Raw genomic sequence first — 11,905 nt, 5'->3', positions numbered from 1 at the left:
CTAAAATGATGTCATAATAAATACTAAACCTTCACTTCCTTCACGCAGTAATACACCTTCTATCAAATCATTAAACATCTATTATAAACATTGTTCACAGCATATTGTATTGTACACAGCACACATTGTACAGCACACAGTCTCTAACCTTCACCCATCTATCTATCTATCTATCTATCTATCTATCTATCTATCTATCTATCTATCTATCTATCTATCTATCTATCTATCTATCTATATCTATCTATCCGCACTATCATCTGTCTGTCTGTCTGTCTGTCTGTCTGTCTCTCTCTATCTATCTATCTATCTATCTATCTATCTATCTATCTATCTATCTATCTATAACCTATCTATCTATCTATGTTCACCCATCTGTCTGTCTGTCTGTCTGTCTGTCTGTCTGTCTGTCTGTCTGTCTGTCTGTCTGTCTGTCTGTCTGTCTGTCTGTCTGTCTGTCTGTCTATCTATTCATAACTTCCTTATTCTTTCTTTCTTCCTCAATCCATTTAATATCTTATTTTTTTATTTCCTCCACCTATCCATCCTTTATGATTAATACTATAATTTAACCCTTATTTTACCAGGTAAGTTGACTGAGAACATTACACATACCCAAAGTCAATCAAACACAAAGCATATGAATAATTGGTTCAATCTTGCTTCATTATGGAAAATCACCGGTGGGTCCTGTTTTATGAATTAGCTTCATTACTCAATGAGTATCTCCTACTCTGAAATGGGAAAATCCAGTCTTCTTTCTCTGCTCTTCGTCTTCTTGGTTTACAGTACATTGTGCTTCATCCTCCTCAGGAAATTCTGTAGTTTGAGCCTCAGGCCACAATGCCTTGATGGAGAACTAGAGGACATGAGAGAGGGGGGAAATAAACAGAAGAGAGAGAGAGAGAGAGAGAGAGAGAGGGAGAGAGAGAGGGAGAGAGAGAGGGAGAGAGAGAGGGAGAGAGAGAGAAAGAGACAGAGAGAGAGAGAGATAAAGAGACTCAGCGAGCATGTACAGACTCAGCGAGCATAGCCTTGCTATTGAGAAAGGCCGCCGTAGGCAGACATGGCTCTCAAGAGAAGACAGGCTATGTGCTCACTGCCCACAAAATGAGGTGGAAACTGAGCTGCACTTCCTAACCTCATGCCCAATGTATGTCCATATTAGAGAGACATATTTCCCTCAGATTACACAGATCCACAAAGAATTCGAAAACAAATCAAATTTTGAAAAACTCTACTGGGTGAAATTCCACAAATCTTGCTGCCATCAGAGCAGCAAGATTTGTGACCTGTTGCCACGAGAAAAGGGCAACCAGTGAAGAACACGCACCATTGTAAATACAACCCATATCTATGCTTATTTATTTTATCCTGTGTCCTTAACCATTTGTACATTGTAAAAACACTGTATATATATATATAATATGACATTTGTAATGTCTTTATTGTTTTGAAACTTCTGTATGTGTGATGTCTACTGTTAATTTTTATTGTTTATTTCACTTTATATATTATCTACCTTACTTGCTTTGGCAATGTTAACACATGTTACCCATGCCAATAAAGCCCCTTGAATTGAAAAAAATTGAATTGAGAAAGAGAGAGACAGAGAGAGAGAGAGAGAGAGAGAGAGAGAGACAGAGAGAGACAGAGAGAGACAGAGAGAGACAGGGAGAGACAGAGACAGAGACAGAGACAGAGACAGAGGCGGAGAGAGAGAGAGAGAGAGAGAGAGAGACCAAAAGATACAGAACTAAATGTTAGGAAGATCAGAGAACAGTGGAAGGTTTCTCCTAGTTTCTAAATCAGTCTATCAATCCATCCACCTTTGCCTGGGGTACTCACCATGTGTACTGTGTAGTGGTCTGTGTCTGTCTGTTAGCTCCTTTCCACTCTTCTTCCTCTTCCTCCTCCTCCTCTTCCTGTTGTCTGTCTAGTATCTGGTCCCAGATCTCAGTGTTAACCCACAGCGACCCCGGCAGGGTGAGGCTGGGCTCGGTGCAGGTGATCCAACGGCACAGGGGGCAGCAGACTGTCAGTAGGCCGCTTTGGAGCCTGGACATCGCCTGCAAGCACAGCCCACAGAATGTGTGCTTACAGTGGAGCATCCGAGGGATCTTCTCCCTGCGAGAGTAGAGCTGGAGGCAGACACAGCACTCCATGTCCTCACTCATCAGACCCATGGCTGGCTGGCTAGGGTGTGGATGGACGGATGGATGGATGGATGGATGGATGGATGGATGGATGGATGGATGGCTGGATGGATGGATGGATGGATGGATGGATGGATGGCTGGATGGATGGCTGGATGGATGGATGGATGGATGGATGGATGGATGGATGGATGGATGGATGGATGGATGGATGGATGGAAGGAAGGAAGGAAGGATGGATGGACGGATGGATGGATGGATGGACGGACGGACGGATGGATGGACGGATGGATGGATGGATGGATGGCTGGATGGATGGATGGATGGATGGATGGCTGGATGGATGGCTGGATGGATGGATGGATGGATGGATGGATGGATGGATGGATGGATGGATGGATGGATGGATGGATGGATGGATGGCTGGATGGATGGATGGATGGATGGATGGATGGATGGATGGATGGATGGATGGATGGATGGATGGATGGAAGGAAGGAAGGAAGGAAGGAAGGATGGATGGACGGATGGATGGATGGATGGACGGATGGATGGATGGATGGACGGATGGATGGATGGATGGATGGCTGGATGGATGGATGGATGGATGGATGGATGGATGGATGGCTGGATGGATGGCTGGATGGATGGATGGATGGATGGATGGATGGATGGATGGATGGATGGATGGATGGATGGATGGAAGGAAGGAAGGAAGGAAGGATGGATGGATGGATGGATGGATGGATGGATGGATGGAAGGAAGGAAGGAAGGAAGGAAGGAAGGAAGGAAGGAAGGAAGGAAGGAAGGAAGGAAGGAAGGAAGGAAGGATGGATGGCTGGCTGGAGCGCAGAGGAATTCTGGACTGAGTGTCAGTGTCTTGGCAGGAAGACGTGGGGTTTAAACGCTGGTCTGAGGTCAGTGTTCCCCTTGTGGTTTATTAATGTCCTGGTTTGGACTTGATGAGGATGAGCTGATCCTAGATCTGTGCTTAGGAGCGTAGGTCAGGAACCTGCACAAGACATTAAGATGTTAAATTAGACTCAGTGACTTCATCACTGGCACTATGTAAACATATCTAATGTGATAACGTATCTTAAATCACCAGGCTGTCAGGTTTTTCTGATAAGCCATGAAGAAAAAAATATCTTGAAAAATATCACACACATTTATAACATCCATAGTTATCAGATATAGACAAAGCTTTTCACTTTTATCATTATCAATGAGAGACAATATTTTACTTACAGGTTCTAGAAGATTTTCAGCACAGCGACCAACTATCCTACGACAAAACTTTGTGTGTGAGAGAGAAGAGTGTGTGTGCTCCTATTTTAAGCTGTGGGGGAGGAGACAAAATGTAGTTATTTTCCCAGAAAGGGCGGTCTCTCACCTCCTCAACTCTCAGGTGAGGAAGGAAAGTTCCATGGAACGAGTTAAACACTTCTAGGTCACTTCTATAGCATAGTAGGACACTTCAGGAGAATTGCCAGGGGCGTGTAATAACATTTTCACGGCAGGTGTTCATGTCTACAAAGGGCACGTACACGGAGTGTACAAAACATTAAGAACACATGCTCTTTCCTTGACATAGTCTGAGTGTACAAATGGTGTTCCTAATGTTTGGTACACTCAGTGTAAGTCCTGTTTATGACGGATCAATATTTGTAGGGGAATTTTCACTAGAGAGGGGGAAGCACTTGTACAACCCTCTCTGTGTACTTGTAGATCCCTATCTGTGGACTTGTAGACCCCTCTCTGTGGACTTGTAGGTCCTCTCTGTGGACTTGTAGAACCCTCTCTGTGTACTTGTAGATCATATCTGTGGACTTGTAGAACCCTCTCTGTGGACTTGTAGATCCTATCTGTGAACTTGCAGAACCCTCTCTGTGGACTTGTAGGTCCTCTCTGTGGACTTGTAGAACCTTCTCTGTGTACTTGTAGAACCCTCTCTGTGGACTTGTAGAACCCTCTGTGTGGACTTGTAGAACCCTCTCTGGACTTTTAGATTCTCTCTGTGTACTTATAGAACCCTCTCTGTTGACTTGTAGAACCCTCTCTGTGTACTTGTAGAACCCTCTCTGTGTACTTGTAGAACCCTCTCTGTGGACTTGTAGAACCCTCTCTGTGGACTTGTAGAACCCTCTCTGGACTTTTAGATCCTCTCTGCGTACTTGTAGAACCCTCTCTGTGGACTTGTAGATCCCTCTCTGTGTACTTGTAGATCCTATCTGTGGACTTGTAGACCCCTCTCTGTGTACTTGTAGATCATATCTGTGGACTTGTAGAACCCTCTCTGTGGACTTGTAGATCCTATCTGTGGACTTGCAGAACCCTCTCTGTGGACTTGTAGGTCCTCTCTGTGGACTTGTAGAACCCTCTCTGTGTACTTGTAGAACCCTCTCTGTGGACTTGTAGAACCCTCTCTGTGGACTTGTAGAACCCTCTCTGGACTTTTAGATCCTCTCTGTGTACTTGTAGAACCCTCTCTGTTGACTTGTAGAACCCTCTCTGTGTACTTGTAGAACCCTCTCTGTGTACTTGTAGAACACTCTCTGTGGACTTGTAGAACCCTCTCTGGACTTTTAGATCCTATCTTTGGACTTGTAGAACCCTCTCTGTTGACTTGTAGAACCCTCTCTGTGTACTTGTAGAACGCTCTCTGTGGACTTGTAGAACCCTCTCTGTGTACTTGTAGAACCCTCTCTGTGTACTTGTAGATCCCTCTCTGTGTACTTGTAGAACCCTCTCTGTGTACTTGTAGAACCCTCTCTGTTGACTTGTAGAACCCTCTCTGTGTACTTGTAGAACCCTCTCTGTGTACTTGTAGAACCCTCTCTGTTGACTTGTAGATCCCTCTCTGTGTACTTGTAGAACCCTCTCTGTTGACTTGTAGAACCCTCTCTGTTGACTTGTAGAAATGTCTCTGTGTAATGAGTGACCCTCTCTGTGTAGTTTTAGAACCCTCTCTGATGAAGTGATGGATGAATGAAACACCTCTCTGGTAGTTTAGAACCCTCTCTGTGTTTTAGTTTTAGAACCCTCTCTGTGGACTTGTAGAACCCTCTCTGTGGACTTGGAGAACCCTCTCTGGACTTTTAGAATTGCACTTGTAGAACCCTCTCTGTGGACTGGAGATTCTCTGTGGACTTGTAGAACCATGTCTGTGGACTTGTAGATCCTATCTGTGGACTTGCAGAACCCTCTCTGTGGACTTTCAGGTCCTCTCTGTGGACTTGTAGAACCCTCTCTGTGTACTCACAAAGAACCCTCTCTGTGGACTTGTAGAACAAGAGACTGAAAGACTTTGTAGAACCCTCTCTGGACTTTTAGATCCTCTCTGTGTACTTGTAGAACCCTCTCTGTTGACTTGTAGAACCCTCTCTGTGTACTTGATAGAACCCTTCTGTGTACTTGTAGAACACTCTCTGTGGACTTGTCAGCCCTCTCTGGACTTTTAGATCCTATCTTTGGACTTGTAGAACCCTCTCAGTTGACTTGTAGAACCCTCTCTGTGTACTTGTAGAACGCTCTCTGTGGACTTGTAGAACCCTCTGTGTACTTGTAGAACTCTGTGTACTTGTAGATCCCTCTCTGTGTACTTGTAGAACCCTCTCTGTGTACTTGTAGAACCCTCTCTGTTGACTTGTAGAACCCTATTTCTCTTGACAGAACCCTCTCTGTGATACAATTATAGAAAAGTTCTGAAGAACAAACCAAATAGATCCCTAAAATGTACTTGTAGAACTCTCTGATTGACTTGTAGGGTCTCTGTTGACTTGTAGTCCCTCTCTGTGTACTTGTAGAACCCTCTCTGTGTCTATGTAGAACTGTTGTCTCTCTTTGGACTTGTAGAACCCTCTCTGGACTTTTAGATCCTATCTTTGGACTTGTAGAACCCTCTCTGTTGACTATATAGAACCTTCTCTGTGTCCTCATGTAGATCTCTCTGTGTACTTTAGATCCCTCTCTGTGTCTTGTAGATCCCTCTGTGTCTTGTAGAACTGTTGTCTCCTCTGTTGACTTGTAGAACCCTCTGTGTATTTGTCTCCTTGTAGAACGGCTCTGTGGACTTGTAGAACCCTCTCTGTGTACTTGTAGATCCCTCTCTGTGTACTTGTAGATCCCTCTCTGTGTACTTGTAGATCCTCTCTGTGTTTATGTAGAACCCTCTCTGTGTACTTGTAGATCCCTCTCTGTGTACTGCTAGATCTCCTCTTGTGTACTTGTAGATCCCTCTCTGTGTACTTGTCAGAACCCTCTCTGTTGACTTGTAGAACCCTCTTGGTACTTGTAGAACGCTCTCTGTGGACTTTAGAACCCTCTCTGTGACTGAAGATTGTATCTGTGGTTGTAGATCCCTCTCTGTGTACTTGTAGATCCCTCTCTGTGTACTTGTAGAACCCTCTCTGTGTACTTGTAGATCCCTCTCTGTGTACTTGTAGATCCTATCTGTGTACTTGTAGAACCCTCTCTGTGTACTTGTAGAACCCTCTCTGTGTACTTGTAGAACCCTCTCTGTGTACTTGTAGACCCCTCTCTGTGTACTTGTAGACCCCTCTCTGTGTACTTGTAGACCCCTCTCTGTGTACTTGTAGAACCCTCTCTGTGTACTTGTAGACCCCTCTCTGTGTATGTGCCTGGTTATTGTTGAACTTCTCCTATGACCCTTTAATGACTCACTTATCTTACAGTATATTGTTTACCTGTATATTGTGAATGACTATTTTTATAGTGTATATGGATCCCAGGACTCCATGGAAATGTCAGGTGGTAATGAGTGAGTGGGCTGTCCAGTTATTTTACCATAAACATTGATGAAGTGATGGATGAATGAAACACCAATCAGGAGAGTTTCAGGCTGCTGTGTTGTTTTAGTTTTAAAGTCAGTGTTTCTAATAAAACCAAGTCACAAATTCCGTGGAAACCTTGTAAACAACCCCCTAACCAGTCAATTAGAAAACAGTCTCCCTGTTGACACCGGGTTGTTTTTGAATTGACAATATACTGTACTAGTTCAACTGGAAATTCCAGGTGAAACATATACTGTACTAGTTGGGCCCTGGTCTAAAGTAGTATACGCACGCATACAGTACTACACACAAACTAAACACTAAGTATAAAGAACACCAAACATTTGTTCTTTAAAATCGCATGCGAAGCAGGTTAATATATTCCATGAAAGAAACATACAATTTCACGTGATATACAAGAAATCTGGGTGTAACTCACAAATGTATACTATATCATTAAAGTTGGCAAGAACAAGAGACTGAAAGTAGCTTTACTGTACTAGTCTTGGGCTGGTCAAAATGGTTATTTTTCTGCTTTTTGGAGTCTGAGTCTAAAGTGTACACTAAAACAACGTGAGCTAAATGACAGTAAATGATCTATATACTGTAGTAGAACGGTAACCAGCTCTAACGTCAGCCCTGTTTGGTAACACAGGGACTTTGTCCCAAATGGAATACTATTCCCTACATAGTGCACTGCTTTAAAGGCAAAGGCTCTGCTCAAAAGCAGTGGACTACATTTAGAATAGGGATCCAATTGGGACACACACAGGGACAATAGAGCTGCCTATTTCTCTGACAGACACCTCAAGGATACAATTATCAAGAAAAGTTAAGAAAAACAAACCAAATAGGAGCCGTAAAATATACATATTAAACACAAAAATTATATATAGGGTCTATATAGACTGTTGTCTCCTCACTAGGGTCTATATAGACTGTTGTCTCCTCATTAGGGTCTATATAGACTATTGTCTCCTCACTAGGGTCTATATTGACTGTTGTCTCCTCACTAGGGTCTATATAGACTGTTGTCTCCTCATTAGGGTCTATATAGACTGTTGTCTCCTCACTAGTGTCTATATAGACTGTTGTCTCCTCACTAGTGTCTATGTAGACTGTTGTCTCCTCATTATGGTCTATATAGACTGTTGTCTCCTCTTTAGGGCCTATATAGACTGTTGTCTCCTCTTTAGGGTCTATATATACTGTTGTCTCCTCACTAGGGCCTATATAGATTGTTGTCTCCTCATTAGGGTTTATGTAGACTGTTGTCTCCTTATTCGGGCCTATATAGACTGCTGTCTCCTCATTAAGGTCTGTATAGACTGTTGAGTTGTAGCTATACTAGTTAGCTAAGTCTTTTGGATATCTAAACATATTGGTCTCGAAATCCCTGCCTCAGCACAGTTAGGAAGACTCACGGACTGAACTGATTGTATCATGGGTTGACTGACCGGTTGACGGGACTTTGAACACAACCCAAGACGTGTCAATTCATATCGCCGTCTGTCTGAAATGGCATCCCTGTACAGTATGCTGCACTAGCCGGGCCCTGGTCTAAAGTAGTATACTATATACTGTACTAGTTGGGCCCTGGTCTAAAGTAGTATACTATATACTGTACTAGTTGGGCCCTGGTCTAAAGTAGTATACTATATACTGTACTAGTTGGGCCCTGGTCTAAAGTAGTATACTATATACTGTACTAGTTGGGCCCTGGTCTAAAGTAGTATACTATATACTGTACTAGTTGGGCCCTGGTCTAAAGTAGTATACTATATACTGTACTAGTTGGGCCCTGGTCTAAAGTAGTATACTATATACTGTACTAGCCAAGCCCTGGTCTAAAGTAGTGGCCCTATATACTGTAGTAGTCGGCCTGGTCTAAAGTAGTATATTATATACTGTACTAGTTGGGCCCTGGTCAAAGTAGTACACTATATACTGTACTAGCCGGGCCTTGGTAAAAAGTAGTATACTATTCACTGTACTAGTTGGGCCCTGGTCTAAAGTAGTATTCTATATACTGTACTAGCCGGAACCTGGTCAAAAGTAGTATACTATATACTGTACTAGTTGGGCCCTGGTCTAAAGTAGTATACTATATACTGTACTTGCCGGGCTTGGTAAAAAGTAGTATACACTCTATACTGTACTAGTTGGGCACAGGTCAAAGTAGTATACTATATACTGTACAAGCCGGGCCCTGTTCTAAAGTAGTATACTATATACTGTACTAGCCGGGCCCTGGTCTAACGTAATATTCTATGTACTGTCGTAGTTGGGCCCTGGTCTAAAGTAGTATACTATATACTGTACTAGTTGGGCCCTGGTCTAAAGTAGTATACTATATACTGTACGAGCTGGTCCCTGATCTAAAGTAGTATATTATATACTGTAGTAGTCGGGCCCTTGTCAAAAGTAGTATACTGTATACTGTACAGGTTGGGCCCTGGTCTTAAGTAGTATACTATATACTGTACTAGTTGGGCCTTGGTTTAAAGTAGTATACTATATACTGTACTAGTTGGGCCCTGGTCAAAGTAGTATATTATACTGTACTAGCCGGGCCTTGGTAAAAAAGTAGTATACTATATACTGTACTAGTTGGGCCCTGGTTTAAAGTAGTATACTATATACTGTACTAGTTGTGACCTGGTCTAAAGTAGTATACTATATACTGTACTAGCCGGGCTTGGTCAAAAGTAGTATACCACATACTGCACTAGTTGGGCCCTGGTCAATAGTAGTACACTATATACTGTACTTGCCGGGCCTTGGTAAAAAGTAGTACACTCTATACTGTACGAGCCGGGCACAGGTCTAAAGTAGTTTTCTATATACTGTACAAGCCGGGCCCTGTTCTAAAGTAGTATACTATATACTGTACTAGCCGGGCCCTGGTCTAACGTAATATTCTATGTACTGTCGTTGTCGGGCCCTGCTCTAAAGTAGTATACTATATACTGTACTAGCCATGCCCAGGTCTAAAGTAGTATTCTATAAACTGTACTAGCCGGGCCCTGTTCTAACGTAATATTCTATATACTGTAGTAGTCGGGACCTGGTCTAAAGTAATATACTATATACTGTACTAGCCGGGCTTGGTCAAAAGTAGTATACTATATACTGCAATAGTTGGGCCCTGGTCAAATGTAGTATACTATATACTGTACGTGCCGGGCCTTGGTCTAAATTAGATATTATATACTGTACTAGCCGGGCCCTGGTCAAAAGTTGTATACTATATACTGTACTAGTTGTGTCCTGGTTTAAAGTAATATACTATATACTGTACTAGTTGGGCCCTGGTCTAAAGTAGTATACTATATACTGTACTAGCCAGGCTTGGTCAATAGTAGTATACTATATACGGCACTAGTTGGGCCCTGGTCAATAGTAGTATACTATATACTGTACTAGCCGGGCCCTGGTCTAAAGTAGTATTCTATATACTGAACTTGCCGGGCCCTGGTCTAAAGTAGTATACTATATACTGTACTAGTTGGGCCTTGGTTTAAAGTAGTAAACTATTCACTGTACTAGTTGGGCTCTGGTCGAAAGTAGTATATTATATACTGTACTAGCCGGGCCCTGGTCAAAAGTAGTATACTATATACTGTACTAGTTGGGCACCGGTTTAAAGTAGTATACTATATACTGTACTAGTTGTGCCCTGGTCTAAAGTAGTATCCTATATACTGTACTAGCCGGGCTTGGTCAAAAGTAGTATACCACATACTGCACTAGTTGGGCCCTGGTCAATAGTAGTACACTATATACTCTATTTGCCGGGCCTTTGTAAAAAGTAGTATACTCTATACTGTACTAGCCGGGCCCTGGTCTAACGTAATATTCTATATACTGTAGTAGTCGGGCCCTGCTCTAAAGTAGTATACTATATACTGAACTAGTTCGGCCCTGGTCAAGAGTAGTATACTATATACTGTCCTAGCCGGGCCTTGGTAAAAAGTAGTATACTATATACTGTATTAGTTGGGCCCTGGTCAAAAGTAGTATACTATATACTGTACTAGCCAAGCCCTGGTAAAAGTAGTATTCTATATACTGTAGTAGTCGGGCCCTGGTCTAAAGTAGTATATTATATACTGTAATAGTTGGGCCCTGGTCAATAGTAGTACACTATATACTGTACTAGCCGGGCCTTGGTAAAAAGTAGTATACTATATACTGTACTAGCCGGGCCCTGGTCTAACGTGTAACATTCTATATACGTAGCAGTCGGGCCCTGGTCAAAGTAGTATACTATATACTGAACTAGCCAGGCCCGGTAAAAAGTAGTATACTATATACTGTACTAGCTGGTCCCTGATCTAAAGTAGTATACTATATACTGTAGTAGTCGGGCCCTTGTCAAAAGTAGTATAATGTATACTGAACTTGCCGGGCCCTGGTCTTAAGGAGTATACTATATACTGTACTAGTTGGGCCTTGGTTTAAAGTAGTAAACTATTACTGTACTAGTTGGGCCCTGGTCTAAAGTAGTATATTACATACTGTACTAGCCAGGCCCTGGTCAAAATTAGTATACTATATACTGTACTAGTTGGGCCCTGGTTTAAAGTAGTATACTATATACTGTACTAGTTGTGACCTGGTCTAAAGTAGTATACTATATACTGTACTAGCCGGGCTTGGTCAAAAGTAGTATACTACATAAGGCACTAGTTGGGCCCTGGTCAATAGTAGTACACTATATACTGTACTTGCCGGGCCTTGGTAAAAAGTAGTATACTATATACTGTAGAGTCGGGGCACAGGTCTAAAGTAGTATTCTATATACTGTACAAGCCGGGCCCTGTTCTAAAGTAGTATACTATATACTGTACTAGCTGGGCCCTGGTCTAACGTAATATTCTATATACTGTCGTAGTCGGGCCCTGCTCTAAAGTAGTATACTATATACTGTACTAGCCATGCCTTGGTCTAAA

At 42.5% G+C, this 11,905-nt stretch overlaps 1 protein-coding gene across 1 annotated transcript; it reads right to left on the bottom strand.

Moving 5' to 3' along the window:
- Window positions 1–372: 372 nt before the first annotated feature.
- Window positions 373–2,246, bottom strand: LOC135530631 (E3 ubiquitin-protein ligase RNF186-like). Its single transcript, XM_064958916.1, has 2 exons — window positions 1,849–2,246; window positions 373–859 (listed from the first exon to the last, which is right to left on the bottom strand). Exons 1-2 carry the CDS (start codon window positions 2,184–2,186, stop codon window positions 784–786), a joined length of 414 nt encoding a protein of 137 aa, XP_064814988.1. The 5' UTR covers window positions 2,187–2,246; the 3' UTR covers window positions 373–783.
- Between the last annotated feature and the right edge of the window lie 9,659 nt (window positions 2,247–11,905).

Source organism: Oncorhynchus masou, unplaced genomic scaffold (genome assembly GCF_036934945.1).
Source record: "Oncorhynchus masou masou isolate Uvic2021 unplaced genomic scaffold, UVic_Omas_1.1 unplaced_scaffold_1400, whole genome shotgun sequence".
Taxonomy (NCBI): Eukaryota; Metazoa; Chordata; class Actinopteri; order Salmoniformes; family Salmonidae; genus Oncorhynchus; species Oncorhynchus masou.
The sequence above is the reverse complement of the archived record's forward strand: the minus strand, read 5'-3'. Positions and strand labels throughout refer to the sequence as shown.

What these genes read in the sequence shown, in the direction of transcription:
- LOC135530631 (XM_064958916.1), bottom strand. Translation starts at nt 2,186, where the DNA reads ATGGGTCTGATGAGTGAGGACATGGAGTGCTGTGTCTGCCTCCAGCTC. An exon ending in ACCACTACACAGTACACATG is followed by an intron (nt 860 to 1,848) that starts GTGAGTACCCCA and finishes CATGTCCTCTAG; the next exon opens with TTCTCCATCAAGGCATTGTG.